The 21,207-nt window shown below is 34.4% G+C and overlaps 1 protein-coding gene and 1 pseudogene across 1 annotated transcript; both read right to left on the bottom strand.

The window, feature by feature from the left end:
• Positions 1-3,344: 3,344 nt before the first annotated feature.
• LOC141719003 (geraniol 8-hydroxylase-like) lies at positions 3,345-5,754 on the bottom strand. The gene is made up of 2 exons (XM_074521380.1): positions 4,646-5,754; positions 3,345-4,062 (listed from the first exon to the last, which is right to left on the bottom strand). The coding sequence occupies exons 1-2, from the start codon at positions 5,528-5,530 to the stop codon at positions 3,448-3,450; spliced, it is 1,500 nt and encodes a 499-aa protein (XP_074377481.1). The 5' UTR covers positions 5,531-5,754; the 3' UTR covers positions 3,345-3,447.
• A 208-nt stretch (positions 5,755-5,962) lies between these two features.
• Positions 5,963-10,633, bottom strand: LOC141719004 (geraniol 8-hydroxylase-like; annotated as a pseudogene).
• Between the last annotated feature and the right edge of the window lie 10,574 nt (positions 10,634-21,207).

Raw genomic sequence — 21,207 nt, 5'->3', positions numbered from 1 at the left:
ATTTGATGAAAATTTTGAATTTTTGGTTTGGGCTCCATATTTAAAACTTTTAGTTTTGGCTCCATATTTGAATTTTCGTGAAACTAAAGTTCATTTCCTACCAATATTGGTAGGTTTTGAGTTGGACTTTGTTTTTTAATTTTTGGATTTCGCTCCAATTTTAAAAATTTTGAATTTACTTTCATGTTTAAAATATTCGTGAAACTACAACCAATATAGGTAGGTAATGGGGTTTAACGATTTTTTTTTAATTTTTAGTGTGAGTGCAATTATTAAAAAGTAAATTAAATATTTAAAAAATTTTAAATATCAATATAGGACTAAATATTAGTAAACCAAATATATTTATTTTTTTTCTAAAAATTTTATCATATCCCTAAAATATATAGTGAAACAAACAAATATATCTTAGTTAAAAAATTGGATAATATTTATTAAAAATCGAATATTATACGAAATTGTTAAAATAACAATTTAATTACTATTTTCAGGTGATGTCTTTTCCTACCAATTTTAGGTCTATTTGAGACCCAACTTGGTAGGAAATACTCAACTAGGAAAAGGACAAACAACTTTTTTGGGCAAAACCTACCACTTCCGGTAGGAATTAAAAGTTTGTTTTATGGATCTATTATTAAAATATAATAGCTTAATTTTTAAAAATTCAATATTTCGACTACATGTATAAAATTCATGTATCTAATCATCCTAAGGTTGAATTATTAAAAAATAAAAATAAAAAAATTCAAGTGTGTAATCCTAAACATCCCTGACACTTTGAGTTGAAAACCTAACTCAATTTTCGAACAATCTCGGCGTTCTGTTTTCTAAACGATTTTCTTAGTCATAATTGTTTTCTTACTCAATTTTTTTTCCTAGTTTTATTTCACTATAAAATGACATTTCACTTGAAAAGTTTTAATTTATCGAATCATTTTCATATTTAATATTTTTTTCGTAATAATTATAAAAATCCAAAAAACAAATGGAAACACAAAACTTTAAGTGTAATCAACTAACTTTTAGAGTTTCAATATTAAAATGAATAGATGTTTATGTTTTTAGAGTTTGATCAACGGAAATGTGACAAACAAGAGGCGAAAAGTTCAAAAAATATTTTTTTTCTTGCAGTTTTTTCTATAGATCTATTATAAAAACATAATAGCTTAATTTTTAAATATTCTATATTTTAATTACATGTATAAAACTCATATATATAATCATCCGTAAGGTTGGATTATTAAAAAAATCCAAATGTCCAACCCATCCCCGAAACTTTGAGTTAAAAATCAAACTCAATCTTCGAACAATCTCGACGTTCTATTTTCTAAACAATTTTTTTAGTCATAATTGTTTTCTTACCCAATTTTTTTTCCTAGTTTTATTTCACTATAAAATGACATTTCACTTGAAAAGTTTTAATTTATCAAATAATTTTCATATTTAATATTTTTTCGTAATAATTATAATTATCCAAAAAACAAATGGAAACAAGGGATTGTAAGTGTAATCAACTAACTTTTAGAGTTTCACTATTAAAATGAATAGATATTTATGTTTTTAGAGTTTGATCAACGGAAATGTGACAAACAATGGGCGAAAAGTACAAAAATAATAATTTTCTTGCAGTTTTTTTCGATAGATCTATTATAAAAATATAATAGCTTAATTTTTAAAAATTCTATATTTCAATTACATGTATAAAAATCATATATATAATCATCCATAAGGTTGGACTATTAAAAAAAATCCAAATATCTAACCCATCCCCGAAACTTTGAGTTGAAAACCTAGCTCGATATTCGAACAATCTCGACGTTCCGTTTTCTAAACGATTTTCTTAGTCATAATTGTTTTCTTACCCAATTTTTTTCCCTATTTTTATTTCACTATAAAATGAAATTTTACTTGAAAAGTTTTAATTTATCGAATCATTTTCATATTTAATATTTTTTCGTAATAATTATAATTATCCAAAAAAACAAATAGAAACACAAAACTGTAAGTGTAATTAACCAACTTTTAGAGTTTCAGTATTAAAATGAATAGATGTTTATGTATTTTAGAGTTTGATCAACGGAAATGTGACAAACAATAGGCGAAATGTACAAAAAATATATTTTTCTTGCAGTTTTTTCTATAGATCTATTATAAAAACATAATAGCTTAATTTTTAAAAATTCTATATTTCAATTACATGTATAAAACTCATATATATAATCATCCGTAAGGTTGGATTATTAAAAAAATTCAAATGTCTAACCCATCCCCGAATCTTTGAGTTGAAAATCTAACTCTATCTTCGAACAATCTCGACGTTTTGTTTTCTAAACGATTTTCTTATTTATAATTGTTTTCTTACCCAATTTTTTTTCCTAGTTTTATTTCACTATAAAATGACAATTCACTTGAAAAGTTTTAATTTATCGAATCATTTTCATATTTAATATTTTTTTCGTAATAATTATAATTATCCAAAAAACAAATGGAAACACGGGACTGTTAATGTAATCAACTAACTTTTAGAGTTTCACTATTAAAATGAATATATATATATATATATATATGTTTTTAGAGTATGATCAACGGAAATGTTACAAATAATGAGCGAAAAGTGGAAAAAAACACATTTTTCTTAGTTTTCTCCCATTTCCTACCAATATTGGTAGGAAACGACCTGAATTATTGATATTTATTTATACTTCAGAAAAATGTTATATATTCCTAACAATACGTGGCCTGCTGATGTGGTTGGTGGGATTATTTTCATATTAAGATTCTACCAAAACCTACCAACCTTGGTAGGAAAAACTTTCCCACCAAACTTGGTAGGAAATGGTCTCAGATTGATCATATTATTTCTTTTTTCATAAAAAAAGTTTAATCAATGAAATAAGTGAGGGCTGATGACGTGGTTGATGGAACCATTTCGGTATCAAATTTTGGTCAAAACCTACCAAAATTTTGGTCAAAACCTACCAAAATTGGTAGGTTTTGAGTTTCCCACCAATATTGGTAGGTTTTGGTGCTTGCGTGTACAAAATCTGGGCCCCACCTAGAGCAATTCCTACCGGTCTACCGGTTTACGGGTTGGTAGGAAATGGTAGAGCAATTCCAACCAAATTTTTCTTGTTTGATTTGCTTGGTAGGAAAAAGCCGTTTTTCTTGTAGTGAAACATTGATATGCTTATTTATATTTCAATGATTGATCATCCAAAAAATTATTCAACTGATGATCTTTTATTTCATCTCTTTCATCTCTTTATAGAAACTATATGAAGCAATGGTCTGCTAATAGTGGTGCATGGATCATGATCCCTGTGTCATTATATATAGAAGGATATTTGTAATACATCCAGCTGCATACACAATGTCAACTGACTAACAAATCTTCAGTTGTTCAATTTCTCTAGAAAAGCAACCAAATGACTAAATAATTTAAGAATCTTAAACTGCAGGGACTGAAGTTGCTAGGGCACGAAGTGGATACCGCTTTCCCATAGTGATCCCAAACTTTTCCTCCATGTCCAACTCGTTTACCGGAATGCCACCTTCAAGCTCCCAATCAAAACAATTTATGAGGGAACCCAACATTACAGGCACAGTCCTCATTGCCAAAGGCAAGCCAGGACATATCCTCCTCCCTGCACCAAACGGAATCAGCTCAAAGTGTTGGCCTTTTACATCAACTTTTTTATACAGGAACCTTTCCGGATGAAATGACAGGGGATTTTTCCATGAAACCGGGTCGCGCCCAATTGCCCATGCATTGACTAGAATTTGTGAATTCCTTGGAATAGTGTAGCCATTAACTTCAGCTTCCTCTGCTATTTGGCGTGGTATTAAGAATGGGAGGGGAGGGTGTAACCTTAGTGTTTCACTCACTATGCACCGCAAGTAAGGCAATCGAATAATGTCTTCCTCCTCTAGAATCCTGCCTTTTCCAAGTACCTTGTGAAGCTCAGACTTTGCCTTTACCATTGTTCCCGAGTTTTTGAGTAACTCCGCCATGCCCCACTCCACCGTACTCGAAGTTGTATCTGTTCCTGCAATGAATATGTCCTGCGTGCATTTGGTTTTCTGGTATAAGTCTACAATTTATATTTATACTTCAGAACAGCTGCTGACAAATTAACAATTTGCCAGTAGGCCATGATACAGTGTAACATAGAGGAACGAAGGTCGGTAAGAAAATCATGTTTATATATAGGGACTATCCCTGTTACCTGAGAGTTTAAATTTCAATCAGGAGGTTGTGACGTAGAGGCTCCAGATATAGATAAAATGTTATCTAAATCTCTGATCTCTGAGGCACATAAAAGATATTCTTTATTTGGTCGCAGTTTGTGTTAAAATGTTGGTTTACTAGACTTTCTTATATAGGAAAAGATGTAAACAAAATTGTTAAAGAGGACTCTGTCTTCTAAAATGTGTCAAGTACTGTAATTTACGAGTTCAAAATTTGCGAAAAGAACCCAAATATCTTTAGTGATATTGTACATATTAAATCAGTGACTGATATAGAAGGTTATCCTGGTTCAATCAGCTCTTAGTTCATCCTCAATATTTTAGGTTACTGATTGTTTTTAATCTACAAAATTATAAATCTTAAATTCATTAAAACAGGAGAAGAGAGTTAACATACCATCAAAAGGTGTTCAATATGAGTTTTGTCAAATTCTTCTCGGCTCCCTAGAGAGATCTTGATTAGTTCATCAAGCGCGTCATTCTTCTTTACGAGAGTGCCTGACCTCTCTAAAGCCAGTCGCTCTGTTATTAAACCATCTAACATCTTTAATATATTCCCAAAATTACCTGTCATCCTCCGATATATACCTTGCAAGTCCATCTTCTTTAAGACAGGAAAGTAATCACCCAGATTAGGCGTGCCTATTTCAACCATAATATTCCATATCAAGTCCTTGAACTCTTTAGCTGAATCTTGATACGGGTCTGCCATATCCTTGGAAAATATTGTGTCTGATAAAAGATTGAGGGAAGTCCTAAACGCAGCCCGACCAATGTCTACTGCCTGTCCAGTTTGGCTACACTTCTTAACATATCCAATAAGCTCATTCACCTTGCTACTACGTAGATGCTGATTTGCGTCCAGCTTGTTAACTGAAAACAAATTTGAATGGGCTATTTTTCTGTGGTTAATCCACATTGTGCCGACGGGTAAAAATGCCACAGAGTACTTAAAATGGTCGCAAGCACAGAGCGCGTCTGGTATGAACCTGCTAGAGAACACGATGTCTTGCTTTTGGAGGACTTGTTGAGCTATGGTTGATGAAGAAATGACTATTGTGTTTACGCGTCCTAGTTTCAAATGCATGATTGGGCCGTAGATTTGGGCAAGCTTGGAGAGTGACTGATAGGGCAGCTTTCCCAGTTTGGCAAGGTTACCAATGAGAGGTAACTGGTATGGACCTGGTGGAAGTTTTTTGCCTCTATTTGGAAATGAAAGCAGAGACTTGAAGAAATTGAAGGCCAGAATCAGAGATAAAACAGCGAGTATCATCATGTTCATCTTGCTCAAACTTACCGTTTCAAGCTCTTTCAAGTCAGAAGTCTTGTGGGATATACAGTAGTTCTTACATGTACTTTAAATAACATCCATTGTGCAGTATGCACATGCCACCCAACACTTCATTTGCTTTCTGAAACAAGTCGGAAATGCAATGTTTTGGGATATGCAATATTTTTGGTGAGATGTGCAAATGGTAGTCATTAATCGTTTAAATGAATTTTAGTGATTAATGTAACTATGTATTGCATGGAACTTCAACTTGTGCAGAATATTTTTTATATTAAGACGTGATCATTAGATCAAAAAGAAATGGGGAATCAAATTCAGAGGATATTTATCAAACTCAGAGAAGAGAGAAGAATCTTAAATTAGTGAAGAAGATAGGATATAAAAGAACAGAACAATAAAAATTGCAGAAAAACAGAAACCAAGAAGGTATATTGAGAAAACTAAACAATACAGTATTACAGTGTAAGCAGGAATAACGGTTGTTTAAGTTGCACAAGAAGCACACCATACTTGCTCTGTTAAATATTACTAGTATAGAAGGGCAGAGAAAAGTTTGAGCTTTTCCTTTTGTTTGTTTATCTTTCTAATCTTATGTTATGATCTTGATCCTCGTTGTCCTGAATAATCTGTAATGCCTCAAACGTCAATAAAAATACTCTTGTAGTACCCTGCTCTACAAAGTAAGAAACAAAACTCCAGCCATGTTCCAGGAACCTAATTCTTAGTTTAAGCAAAGTAAATCAATTGAAAATATCAGTTGGTTGAACCAACATCTAAATTATTTTTGTGTAATGTGGTTTTGCATAACAAATTTGCTTGAACCAAATTTCATTTTAGTAGAAATCCCGGATTTTAGCATCTAAGACTAAGTTCTTTGCTAGATGCAATTCAGTGTCGTCCCGGACGACTTTTAGCTCTTCCTTCTTACAAGTCATGATTGTTGAACACCAAAAGCACAACATAGCAAACAACATGTTGGACCTTATTTGCAAAGCCAAGCGGATTTAAAGAGACTATAAGAAAAAAAGAAAGTATGATCATCCTTCTTATTATCTTAATATCTAACAAATTAGATATTAAGCATACCCCAGACTGAAACAGGTGTTCCATATAAATTTTGTCAATCACATCAGGGTTCTCTTGAGATATTTTGATCAGCTCATCAAATGCATCCATACAGAAGTGCCAGGACTCTGTAGAGCGAATCGCTCATTTCTTAAAACATCTAACACCTTTGTTAGATTCTCAAAATGACTAGTCATTATTCGCTACAGACCTTGTGGGTTGAACTACTTAAGCATCGGATACAAATCAACAAGATTACGTTAACCTGCATCAACCATAATATCCAGATCAAGTCACTGAACTCTTTAGATGAATGTTCATTAGGGTCTGGAAAAAAAGTGTATAAAAAGATTGAGAGAAGTCCTGAAAGCCGCATGACCAATATATACCGCCTCTCAACTTAACGTATCCAATAAGCTCATTCACCTTCCTACTAAGTAGGTGCTGACTTACGTCAAGCCTGTTAACTGAAAATATAATTAGATTGGATAGATTTCTGAGTTTTCTCCAGCGAGGGCCAACGGGTAGAAATACCATAGAGTATTAAAAATGGTCAGAAGCACAGAATGCGTCTGGTATAAATCTGGTAGAGAAGGAAATGTGTTTTTTTGAAGGACCTGTTGAGCTATGGTTGATGAAGAAATTACATGGTGGTTATGCTCCACAGTTTTAGATGGCATGATTGGACGGTAGAGTTGAGCCAGCTTAGTGAAACACTGATGGGGCAGTTTGCCTTGTTTGGCAAGGGTTACCGATGATAGGCTCCAGGTGAATGAAAAGATGATAAATAAAACTGGCAGGAGCTAGTCAGGTGGATGTTCTTTAATGAAATTGGTAGCAGCCAGCATACAGAAGCTGCAACATTCAAAAGTGTAGGCATATAAATGGGGCATGATAAAGAGTTGTCTCTTGAAGCATATAAATGAGGCAGGTCCTTTGTAATTGAAGAACGCCAAACTGAATTACTAGAGATGTATATAGTGAAATTAAAAGAGCTAAAGCTCTCTCAGCGTGAGTGAAAGAAAAAAGAGGCTGTGGCCTCCTTAAGAAAAAAAATGCAACTTTTAGTGCAGTGAGGTTTTTACATAATAATAAATGCATGAACCAACATCAGAGGGAATTCCAAGTTAAATGTAATATAACTATCATCTATAGAAAATCGAAATCATCTATACAGAGTAAAGATGATTATATTATCTACCGTAATCATTCCAAGGTCCTTCTTTTAAATTACCAGAGTAAAGTTTTCCAAAATTTTTAATTTTTGCACAGTAGCCAGTTTACAGTGCTTATAATCATTTCTAGAAACACGGTCTGAAGGGAAGAGGAAAACTGAATCCAAAAATTAATAACAATTTCATTATACATTTAATCAACACTAAAATTTGATATAAATAGGTAGTAAGTCAGGTTAATTTCCTTGTGAAGACCAGATTTTATTTTTGAAAAGCCATAGCATTAGAATTTAGGAAGGGAAGTCATCCAGTTGCAGTAGAAAGATACAATCGGCTAACTGAAAACATAAGAGATCAAGCCACTAAAAAATGAAAGAGGTCATCATCATGCAAGTCTTCCTCGAACACCACATCATGCATCTGCAGCTCATCATTAGCTAACAGAATGTATATATCAATTGGGAATGTCCACGGCTTTTTAGCTCTACAATTAAAAGCAATGAAAAGATTTAGTCGGGCCAGCGGCCGAGCATATGCAATAGACAATCACATAATGGAAGTTTAGCCTAATCAGCAAGGCTTAGCCTAACGGATATCACTACCCCTTGATAACAAGGTTGCTGATTTACATTCACGAGGGACAATAATGCTAATCATGACAAAAATCTTCTCCTTTATACAAGCCTTTCATACTCTTTTACAACAATTTGTTATTTGTAGCCCAAGGTATCATCAAAACCACTTATATGTACTATCCTTATCCTATGCTCCAGGTCAAAGAATGGTTTAACACACAAACACATCCGCAATTCATACATATATAACATCAAAAGCGAATAGTGCCTGCTATTAATTGATTACCTGAAGTGCTCTATATTAATTTTTATTTTTTGAATAATTTAAAGTCAATCTCAATTCTTCAAGCTGCATTCATCAATAAGAGTACTCATACCTTAGTAAAACCAAGTACATTAGGGGCTTACTTCAAGTTTAAACGTTTAAAGTAGCTAGGGCCCATAGCGGAGACAGCTTTCCTACAGTCAACCCAAACTCCTCCTCCATGTCCAACTCCTTTACCGGAATGCCACCCTTCAAGTTCCCAATCAAAACAGTTTATGAGGGAGCCCAACATAACAGGCACCATCCTCATTGCTAATGGCAAGCCAGGACATATCCTTCGTCCAGCACCAAATGGAATCAGCTCGAAGTCTTGACCTTTTACATCAACTTCTGAATCCAAGAACCTTTCTGGATGAAATGACAGGGGATTCTCCCATGAAACTGGATCACGTGCAATTGCCCACGCATTAACCAGAACTTGTGAATTCCTTGGAATAGTTTAGCCATTAACTTCAGTTTCCTCTGCTATTTGGCGCGGTACTAAGAAGGGCGATGATGGGTGTAACCTTAGTGTTTCTCTCACTATACACCGCAAGTATGGTAATCGATAAATGTCTGCCTCCTCTAGGGTCTTGCCTTTACCCAGTACTTCGTGAAGCTCATATTTTACCTTCAACATTGTTTCTGAGCTTTTCAGTAACTCCGCCATGCCCCACGCAACTGTACTTGAAGTTGTGAAATAGGTCCTGCGCGTTTGGTTTATTAGTCAAGTATATAATTTAATTTGAACTTGATAACTGAATTGTAATCTAATAGAATAAGCATTTAAGGACTTAATTTATTGATTATTTTTTACAACAGAATTTTCATTTGTAAGGATTCAAATTGAATCATGGAATGATACTGAAAAACCAAAGTTATATATATACACATCTGGTTTCAAAGAACAAAAACTTTCATATACAGAACTACTAATATTCATTAACATGATTTATCAAAAAAAAAATAAAAATTATTGACATGAGAATATAATGCAAATCCCTCTTAGGGAGCTGGGGCTTATTTTTTGCAAAAAGGGGAACTAATACACAGGGAAAAGGCTTTGCCAACATACCACAAGTAGGTGTTCTATATGAATTTTGTCAATCACATTGGAATTCTCTCGTCAAGTGCATCTGTATACTCAACAGGATGACCAGACCTCATTAAAGCCAAACGTTCATTTATCAAACCATCGAATATCTTTATAAGATTTTCATAATGACGGGTCACTTTTCGATTCACGCCTTGTGGATCCAACTTCTTTAGCACGGGAAAGAAATCAACAAGATTAGGTTTACCTGCATCAACCATAGTATTCCTTATCAAGTCCCTGAACTCTTTAGCTGAATCTTCATTAGGGTTTGCTAAATCCTTGGAAAATATAGTGTTTGATAGAAGATTGAGGGAAGTTGTGGAAGCAGCCCGACCAATATCTACCGACTCTCCAGTTTGGCTGCACTTTTTAACCTATTCAATAAGCTCATTCACCTTCCTTCTACGTAGATGCTGATTTGCATCCAGCTTGTTAGCTGAAAACATGTTTAAATTGACTATTTTTCGAAGGTTTCTCCACGTTGGGCAAACTGGTAAAAATATCATAGAATATTTGTCATGGTCGTGAGTGCAAATCCCGTCTGGTATAAACCTGGTAGAGAAGACAAGGTCTTGCTTTTGAAGGACTTGCTGAGCTAGAGTTGATGAAGAGATGACAATGGTGGTCACCCTCCCCAGTTGTAGGTGCATGATCGGGCCATACAACTTGGCGAGATTGGCGAGGGACTGATGGGGCAGCTTGCCTAGTTTGGTCAGATTACCAATAATAGGTAACTGAAATGGACCCGGGGGAAGCTTTTTCCCCCTGTTATGAAATGAAAGCCGAGACTTGAAGACAACATAAGCTAGCATCAGAGATGATGCAAAGATGATCACGTCCATCTTGCTTAAACTCACTTCGTGTTTCAAGCTATCTTGGTTGAAGTTTTGTGGTATCTACGGGGGTTCTAACATCAACTTGGTAGTTATAATAAGAGCAAGTCATTACTGGCGCGCGCCAGCCAGGAATATTTTATGAGGATATTAAGATATAATTTCATGTATAGAACAGTAAAAATAATTTAAGATCTAAAATTTAAGTGTGATCCATTTAAAATACAAAACTCGTGTATAGTGCACTCCTATAAAATATTCTGAGGAAAAGCAGTTAATTTATGCTGTGATTATCATATTTGCATGTGCCACTACGCGTATAGATGACTTCAACACATTCTCGTTTTCCACTGTAATATTAATAATATTGTATAATTTCTTCTATATATATTATGGAAGAATATTTTTATATATAATAGAAGAACGTGTACATAATATTAGTTAGATTTTTTATTCTTAGTGAAATGAAAAATTTGCTCATATGTTAAATCTGAGTTTATCCGATAACATACACACTTTAATGTCCCTATGTCAATATGTTTTTTGTGTCTTTAATAACACTATGTCAATATGTCTTTTGTGTTAGTAATTATATAAGAATTTTTTTATAAATACCCAAGTTTGTAGAAAATATTAGCAAAAATACGGATAATCTCATATGCAACCACATATACAATCGTTTCAATCTCATGTGCAGTCAGTGTCCGTATTTTTGCATATATTTTTATAAAAGGGGTATTTTTGGTAAATTTCCTATGTTTTTGTGTCTTTAATACCAGTATGCCAATATGTCTTTTGTGTTAGTAATCATACATTTCATAGGTATTAACTACAAGAAATATTGAATCAGACAATGATTTTCCACCATCGTGTTAGAGTTACCGAATAATATTTTTCTTTTTATGTTTGCCGATTTAATTATCTATATATTTCAAAAAAATTAGGTTGCTATTAAAATAAAAATACTAATCAATATTTTACTTATAAAATAACTATTTCACGAAAAGGATAGATGAGTTAACACATAACATATAATGACTGGGATTTTCGCGACGTATATATTTGAATAAAATATAGTTTTGGGATATAATTGTGGACTATGTGGATTCATGTATGAATAAATATAAAGTTATATAAATATTGTGGTTTATGTGTAATATATGTATATCAGTAAAAGGGAACGTAAAATATCTCATTTCAGTTTGATGAGTAAGCGAAAGACATAAGTTATGTTTTGTCGGGCCGTCAGTTGGAACGGGATCCCTTATTCGAAAGAAGGATTTAATGAAAAAGGGATTAAAAATAAGATAATTCGTGGATTGTGTTGAGTTATGGTGTTAATGTTTAATTTCTGTATCTATGATTAATTGGATTCATATATGAGAAGAATTATATTATTATTTGAATTATCTAGTAATTATTAATCGCATAATCAGCTATTAAAAAGGAGAATGATGTGCTAAGATGTACAAATAAGGAACGTGTTTGATGTATTTTATGAATATATGTTATTTTGAAGATAGAGTGTGAATCTTTGATTCACGAGTTTTAAATATTTTCAAAAGTATTTATCTGGTAAAAATAAGGATTTATTGATCCTTATATATTTTTATAAAATTATTAAAATATGAGCAAGGCGTGAAATTTATTTTATTATCTCTTGAATAGTCCTAGAGACTTTTTAAAAATAATAGTTGGAATTATTTTGATATCCTGGTATTTTAAAATGATTTTTCCAGCGTTTATTTCTATTATTAGAGATTTATTTGAAAAATCCATACATATTAATTCATTCGCTCAAAAATTATTCCCGAAAATACGGGGAAAAAATACGGGGAGAGAGCTAATTTCAGATTCTTTATATTAAAAATAGTTTTGTGGCACTTTTAGATTTTACGAAGCTATTTTTATATTATTAAATCATGTTATAGTAATTTGAAATAAAAGAAAAGAGAAAACAATTAACAATCACTCTTTTGCCCCTCCACTCCATTATATATACCAGTGTTCTAAAAATCGGTCTAGGCGGCCGCCTAGGTGCTAGGCGGTGGTAAAATGCCCCGACTCGGACCTAGGCGGCGATTTAGGCGTTTTTTCAAAAAATTGGGTCAAAATCGGGATTAGGCGGGCTAGGCGGTCAAGAATCGGTCTTAGGCGGTCTAGGCAGAAAATAATTAAAAAATATTTTTTTTTACATTTTTATAAATTTAATCTATTAATTTCATAATTTCACACAATATCATGTTAATTTCTAATATAAAGTATTGGTAAGAAGTAACAAGTAATCTAATATATTTATTTTTTAATTTAAAATATAAAAATAACATATTATAATTAATTTAAAAGTGTGAATTAAAATATAGTTAATATTGTAAACTCAATAATTAGTACATAACACATGTCAAATGTGTAGATATTGTTTAATACCATTATAATTTCTTTTTTCAAACAAATATATGATATATTGATCATTATATAATTATAAAAATTAAAAATAATATTTATATTCTTCCGATTATGTTCCGATTAATCGGTCCGATTAATCTCCGACTTGCTGATTAATCCCTCAAAGGTACCTTCACCGCCCTGACACGCCTAGCGCTTTCTAGAACACTGATATATACTCCCTCCTTCCTTCTTCCTCATCCTTCTTCTCCCCCCGGCTCACTCTTTTTTTCTCTCTTCTCTCTCCCGGGTTCTTCTCTCTCTCTCTCTCTCTCTCTCTCTCTCTCTATATATATATATATATATATATCTTACATGCAAGATGAAACCTAGTTAGTTTTCAAAGATATTACCACCAATCTTAATATTTTCCAATATTCTATCACTACATCCTTTGCATGTAAGTTCTTGAATAAGTTTTACAAAACCCTCTCTTAGAATATATTCAAGAAAAGTACAATTTCTTGATGTACGTTCATAAGGGTGTATAATATTTTAGTTTTACAAGATTTAGAGGTCCAAAATTCGAAGGGAGACCCTTGCATGGGCACCCTCGAGTTCGACCACCACCGGCCATAACCAAATAGGAGCCGGTGGGTTTGTTTAAAATTGAATTTCAATTTGATTTAGTATAAATAGCATGTGATGTAGAGTGCATGTTATTTGTTTGGTGTTTTCTTGAGTTCTTGGTTTTCAAATCAAGCTTTAAGCTTAAATGTTTGGATATGATGGTTATTAGAAGTTGATTATGTGATTAGTTGAATAAGTGTCAATGCATGTTACTACAAATGGAGGCATGTTGGATTTTATAAAGTTTCATTCGGTTTTATCATGTTTTGGTTTGAATTTTTGATAAAAAAGTGTAAGGAAATGATTTCAAAACGTAGTTGGTGTTTAGAAGTCTTGTATTAATTGATTGAGGATTACGTTAAAGCTAAGAAACTTGTATGTTAAAATTGTGAGTTTGGGTCGAATTAGGGAACCTTTTGTTTCTAGTTTTTATATAATTTTTTTTGCATAAGAATGGTTTTAAGGATGATAAGGATTAACACATGTTTTGGATTTTTAATAAAATATGCACGGTAGTTTGTATAATTTTTAGAATCCGAATTGCATATTAAGTGTTCTAAGAGATATTATGCTATATGGGATGAATATGCTAATTTTGATTTGCATGCAAAGTGATATGTGTTTATCGTGAAGATGATACCAAGGATTTGTATTTTATTTTAAAAGAACTAAGGATTCGATTCTTATATTGTAGCTTTGATTCGTTATGCTAAGTCATTAGTCGTTAATCGTATAAATCTGATATGCATAATTTGTGTTAAGTGTTAAAACGTGATTATGTATACTCGATTATGATTGATTGTTGTGATTAATTGATATGATAAGGGTAAGCATAGTTACGAATACGTCATGCCCGATTTTTGAAAAGAAAGTATATAGGTATGTATAAGGCGTATAAAGGTGTAACATATTATGTGTTATGTCTGATATATGTGTATAAGATAAACGAATATCACGATTGGGGTAGGAAGTTAGACATTCTGATAATCGTCGGGAATCGATAAAGTTTCTAATTAGGGTTCGGTTTGTATTATAGATTCGGAAAGAGAAGGCATTCAGGATAGAAAAGGAAAAAAGGTCTTAGGTGGCAATAGCTCGAATACCGTGAAACAGGCGAGCTTTCCAAGGCAAGTAATTCTGCCTTCTATTGTGAATGGATTATAGAGAGATTGTTGATGTTATGCATTGATAAAGTAAAGAATCTTCGTAATACTATTATTGATCCTTGTGATAAACCCTGATAGTAACCCCTTGTTTCAAGCAATTATACCCTATTTTCATATTTTTTCTATCTTTATGATCCTTGACCCTAAGAGACGTAATGAACCTTTCATATTTCTTACCTTGTTAACCTAGATTCCAATGATAATAAACTTGTGTGTTGTTTATGTGTCGTTCTTTGAAACTATCATGATAACAACCTTTTTAATATCTTACTTGACGATCGATCATTCCCTCACTCTCGATATCTTTATTTCTCACTAGTTTAATACCTTGAATTCCTCGATTGAACCTAAGAATGAGTTTCGACTTGAATGAGTCCAAACGATTTCACATATTGGTAATGTTTAAATGAATCTAGTTGAAACTTCTTTGCCCTCCAATATAAAGGTTTTCCAAATGAATTCCTAAAGATTGGATAGAGACGTAAGAGGCTAGTGGGACTAGTCCATTCACGTAAGAGACTAGTGGGGCTAGTCCTATATAAAGGCTAAAATAATGTCATAGGTACCTTAATGACCGGATGGAGGTCAGTACATGATGATCACCCGTATTATATTTAAAAGATGGATATTTCAATCAAGGGTTCTTTGTTGTTAAATAACAAAAGTTATTTTTTTATAAATGTTGCAACAAGCGTTATGCTTATCTTTAGATTTGAAATTAAATATTTTGAATTGAATCTTCTTTAAAGTCCCGAGAAACTTATTCGAGAACCCTGCCATTCTACTTTGACATTGATGCTCAAAAGCTTGGAGCGATCTTCTCTTAAAGTGTAAAACTCTTTGAGAACCCTATCGATTGATCTTAAGAAATATTGAATATACAAACTTGAATCTTGAAATCCTTAAAACTCTCCTTTGAAAACCCTTTTTCAAAAAATTAATAGAATGTTGCCACCTAGTTTACTGGTTATAGAATGCCTTAGGTATTGTTATGCTGATATTTAGAATTGTTTATATAGTTACTTGCTGAGCTTCTTTGCTCATTTATTTGTGTGATCTAACAATTGCAGTTAAGCAAGAGGATGGCTAGACTTAAACGCACCACTCATAAGAGCGTTCCAGGAGGTCCCTATCGTACCGTGGGATTTCAGTTGCCAGATCAGGTAGATGCCGCGTGAGCAAGCGATAAGAGTTGGTGGGATATGTAATAGCTAAATCGGATACTTTTGGGTTATTTGTAGATTCCAAGTCGGAATCGAATAATTTGATTTTATTTATATTATGGGTTATAATAATATTACCACTTTGTTTCTCAATACCTTCTTTCTTTTCTCTAAAATTTGTATCGGACTCTCTACATATGACAAATCTGCCTGAAGCTCTATTGGCTCATATTCTATTACATGCCCGGAGTCTGAATTATATTTCTTAAGCATTGATACGTGAAAAATATTGTGAATGTGCTCCATGTACGGAGGTAACGCCAACTCGTAAGCTACTTTGCCAACGCGCTTTAGAATCTCAAAAGGTCCGACATATCTTGGGCTCAGCTTTCCTTTCTTTCCAAACCTCGTTAGTCTCTTCCACGGTGATACTTTCAGTAATACCAAGTTTCCTTCTTCGAATTCCATGTCTTTCCTGGACTGCTCTGCATATTTCCTTTGATGGTCCTGTGCGGCTATTAATCTCTTCTGGATAATTTCAACCACTTCTTTTATCTATTGTACTAGTTCAGGTCCAAGTATTTTGCGTTCTCCTACGTCGTCCCAATACACCGGAGATCTGCATTTGCATCCATAAAGGGCTTCATAGGGTGGCATCCCAATACTGGCATGATAACTGTTGTTATAAGCAAACTCTACCAGAGGTAAATGCTCGTCCCAACTTCCTTTAAAATCAATAGCACAAACACGTAACATGTCCTCAATCGTCTGAATCATTCTTTCACTTTGGCCGTCCGTCTGGGGGTGGTAAGCTGTACTCATATTCAGTCTTGTTCCCAAACATTCTTGAAAACTTTTCCAAAATCTTGAATTAAATCTTGGATCTCAATCAGATACGATAGACACAGGAACTCCATGACGAACTACAATTTCCTTCAGGTACATATGGACCAACTTTTCGAGTGAAAATCTTTCATTTATAGGCAGAAAATGAGCTGACTTGGTAAGTCTATTCACTATAACCCAAAATGGCATCATGGTTAGCCCTTGTCCTTGCTAATCCAACTATGAAATCCATGGCAATATGTTCCCACTTCCACTCTGGAATCTCCAATGGCTGTAGCAATCCACTTGGTCTTTGATGTTCGGCTTTAACTCTCTGACATGTATAACATCTGCAAACCCATTCCGCAATTTCCCTCTTCATATCTGGCCACCAATAACTTTCCTTTAAATCTCTGTACATTTTGGTACTCCCTGGATGGATGGAATATCTTGAATTATGTGCTTCCTGTAAAATTTCATTCTTCAGCTCCATCACCGGTGGAATCCAAATTCTAGAAGAAAACCTCAGAATACCTTGATCATCCTTCTGCGGGCACAATTCCTCACCTACCAAACGATTTATATCTTGATCCATTACATCTCCCTGACATTTCTTTATTTTCTCTAGCAACTCCGGCTGAAAAGTCATACTATACACTTTTGCTTCATTAGGCCTGCAAACTTTAATCTCCAATTCCAGTTTCTGAAATTCCTTATATATCTCTTCAGGTACTGATAATACATTTAACTTTTCCTTCCGACTTAACGCGTCTGCTACAACGTTCGCTTTACCGGGATGATAATTAATTGAGCAGTCGTAATCCTTGATCAATTCTAGCCATCTCCTTTGCCTCATATTAAGTTCCTTCTGTGTAAATATGTACATTAAGCTTTTGTGATCCGTGAAAATCTCGCATTTTTCTACATACAGATAATATCTCCAAATTTTCAAAGCAAAAACTATGGCTGTTAGCTCCAAATCATGAGTAGGATATTTCTGTTCGTGTGGTTTCAATTGCCTTGACGCATACGCAATCACCTTATCATGCTGCATTAGAACACATCCTAGTCCTTTATGAGAAGCATCGCTATAAATTATGAAATTCCCTTGATCGTCTGGAAGTGACAAAACAGGTGCTGTGATTAATCGTTGCTTTAATTTCTGAAAACTTTCTTCGCACTTGTCATTCCATATAAACTTTTCATTCTTCCGTGTAAGCTTTGTCAATGGTGTTGCAATCCTTAAAAATTTTTGAACGAATCGACGATAATATCCCGCTAATCCCAAGAAACTTCTTACCTCGGTGGGTGTTTTGTGGTCTTTCCCAGTTTGTAATTTCCTCAATCTTTGCTGGGTCCACTTTGATCCCTTCATTACTGACTATGTGTCCTAAGAACTGAACTTCCTGTAGCCAAAACTCACACTTCGAGAATTTAGCATATAATTTCCTTTTCCTTAAAATCTCCAAAGCTGTTCTCAAATGTTCCGCATGATCCTCTTCCGTTTTTGAATAAATCAAAATATCGTCTATAAACACAATAACGAACATGTCCAAGTATTCCTTGAAAATTCTGTTCATCAGGTCCATAAATGTTGCCGGGGCGTTAGTCAATCCAAAAGACATCACTAAAAATTCGTAATGTCCATACCTTGTTCTGAAAGCTATCTTTGGTATATCTTCTGGCTTGATCTTCAGTTGATGATATACCGATCTTAAATCAATCTTGGAGAAGTACTTGGCTCCCTTTAGTTGATCAAACAAATCATCAATTCTGGTTAACGGATACTTGTTCTTGATTGTAAGCTTGTTGAGCTCCCTATAGTCGATGCACAGTCTTATGCTTCCATCTTTCTTCTTGACAAATAATACTGGGGCTCCCCACGGGGACACACTGGGTCTGATTACTCCTTTCTCTAACAGCTCTTGCAATTGCTTTGCTAGCTCTTTCATCTCAACGGGTGCCATTCTATACGGGGCCTTGGATACCGGTTCTGTTCCAGGTGCTAAGTTGATTATAAACTCAAATTTTCTATCTGGAGGAAGTCCTGGTAACTCGTCGGGAAACACGTCTGGAAATTCATTCACTACTGGAATATCTTCAAGTTTCGCTAGCTCCTGACTCCTATCAATCACATATGCCACGAAATGCTCGCATCCTTGTCGTAATAACTTCTTGGCTTGAATCATTGTTAAGAACTTCTTTACTTGTTTCTGGCCCTTGAACGTTACTATTCTTTCATCTGGCATTTTCACCATTACCTTCTTATTTTGACAATCTATCTGAGCATCGTGCTTAGATAACCAATCCATTCCTAAGATAACGTCAAATTCTCCTAACTTAAATGGTATCAAATCTATACAAAACTTACTACCATAAATCTCAATCTCACAATTCCCACAAACTTGATTAACAGATACTCGTTCTTGATTTGCCAATTCCACAGTCATTATTTCATTTAAATACTCAACTGGACAATTTAACTTACTAACAACATCTTGTGAAATAAACGATCGAGTTGCTCCCGAATCTATTAACACTTTGGCACATAAAGAATTCATATTAAGCGTACCTGCCACGACATCCATATCCTGGATAGCATCCTTCACAGACATGTCAAAAACTCTAGCCCTTGGAGTCTCATTCACTGCTGGGGTAGATCCCATAATCCTCAATGCATTACTGACTGGGGCTGGTGTCTTGCAATCCCTAGCTATATGTCCTGGTTTCCCACATTTAAAGCACGTAAATCCAATGGCTGGAACCTTCACTACTGGATTCCGGATAGGATGATCCTTATTTGCTGGCTCTCTTGCTGGCTGATTTCGGCATTCCCTTGAATAGTGCCCTTTCTGATTGCACTTGAAACAAACTACATTCAACTTATTACAAACTCCCCCATGCTTCTTCCCACATACTTGACAATCTGGAAAATTAAATCTCAACTGATTTGGCTGATTCGCATTAACTGGACGGTAGCCCTGGCTTCCGTTGCTTGCATTTTGTCTCCTGAAATTAAAATTCCTCCCTGGCTGAAACTTGCCCTTCTTAAAATTTGGAAACTTCCCTGGTTGTGACTGACCTTCATTCCCTTCAAATTTCCTTTTCTTACTTTCTTTCTCCTTCTGTGATATCTCACTCTCTGTCTCTGCGATCATAGCCTTCGGTACAACTCCTGCATAGGTATCCAATTCAAAAATGGCTGCCTTCCCTCTGATCCATGGTTTCAAACCTTGCTGGAATCTTTTAGCCTTCTTCCTGTCAGTATCCACATACGACGGCACATACCTTGACAATTCCTCAAACTTACTCTCATAATCTGTCACCGACATGTTTCCTTGCTTTAGTTCTAAAAACATCAACTCCATCTGATCCTGGACAAACTGAGGAAAGTACTTTTCTAAAAATAACTCCTTAAACCTCTCCCAAGTAATAACATCTGTTCCTTCCAACGTCTTCACCATCTCCCACCAATAGGTGGCCTCATTCTTCAAATAGTAACTGGCAAACTCAACCTTCTGTTCTTCCTTGACTTTTACTGAGGCAAATGCCTTCTCTATCTCCTTTAACCAAACATTTGCTTCAATCGGCTCTAATGAACCCTTGAATTCTGGTGGGTTTACTTCCTGAAAAGTTTTGAAAGTTACCTGGGTATTGGTCTGTCTTTGTTGTTGTTGTGCCAAGTGAACTGTTTGTTGGGCCAAGATTTGAAGAATCTGGGCTATTATTGGGTCTATAGGTCCTGGGTTTGCATTCTGGTTTGTATCATCTTGGTTGTTACTATTGTTGTTGTTGGTTTCTTCATTCTGGGTGTTGGTGCGGGTATTTCTTATGGGAGGCATTTTCTGTAAAGAATCAAACAACTTATTTAGCTTTTAAACCAAATTCTTTGCATAAAAGAAAAGTTTTGTACCACAGAAATATTTCTTTTTGAAAACAGTTGTAACTAGGTAAATTGCATGCTTCTTTACAGAATATAAACAGTTATGGGAAACAGGGTACACGGTATCACAGGGGTATAACTGGTGCAATAAATAAGGTAAGGTAAAATAGGTGCAGTAAAATAAATGATAGTGCTGGAAAGGAAAAGGTACTGATATATATAGATCAAAAGTTTTGGGTAGTACAAGCGTAAAGACGCTTCGAAAGTAAAAGCAAAAGGGTACAACAACCTACTCACTAGTCAGCATAGCTAGTCTATAAATACAACTCAAAAGTCTACTGATACACACTACACACTACTATACATAATACATAAACATCACAACACTGCTCAGCATCTCCATCTCTAACTTATGGCAAGTCTGGACCTCCAATCTCCTCAAGCTCCTCTAGAACCCACTTAGCCCACTCCACTAGGAAATCAGGGGTGATGTCCTCATGTGTAGCCTCAGCAATCCTCACTGCAGCTGCTCTACGAAACGCCTGGAGCCTCTCTCTGAGTCGCCTCT

This window comes from Apium graveolens, chromosome 4 (genome assembly GCF_009905375.1).
Source record: "Apium graveolens cultivar Ventura chromosome 4, ASM990537v1, whole genome shotgun sequence".
NCBI lineage: Eukaryota > Viridiplantae > Streptophyta > Magnoliopsida > Apiales > Apiaceae > Apium > Apium graveolens.
Note: the sequence above shows the minus strand (reverse complement) of the source record. Positions and strands in the feature narration are given on the sequence as shown.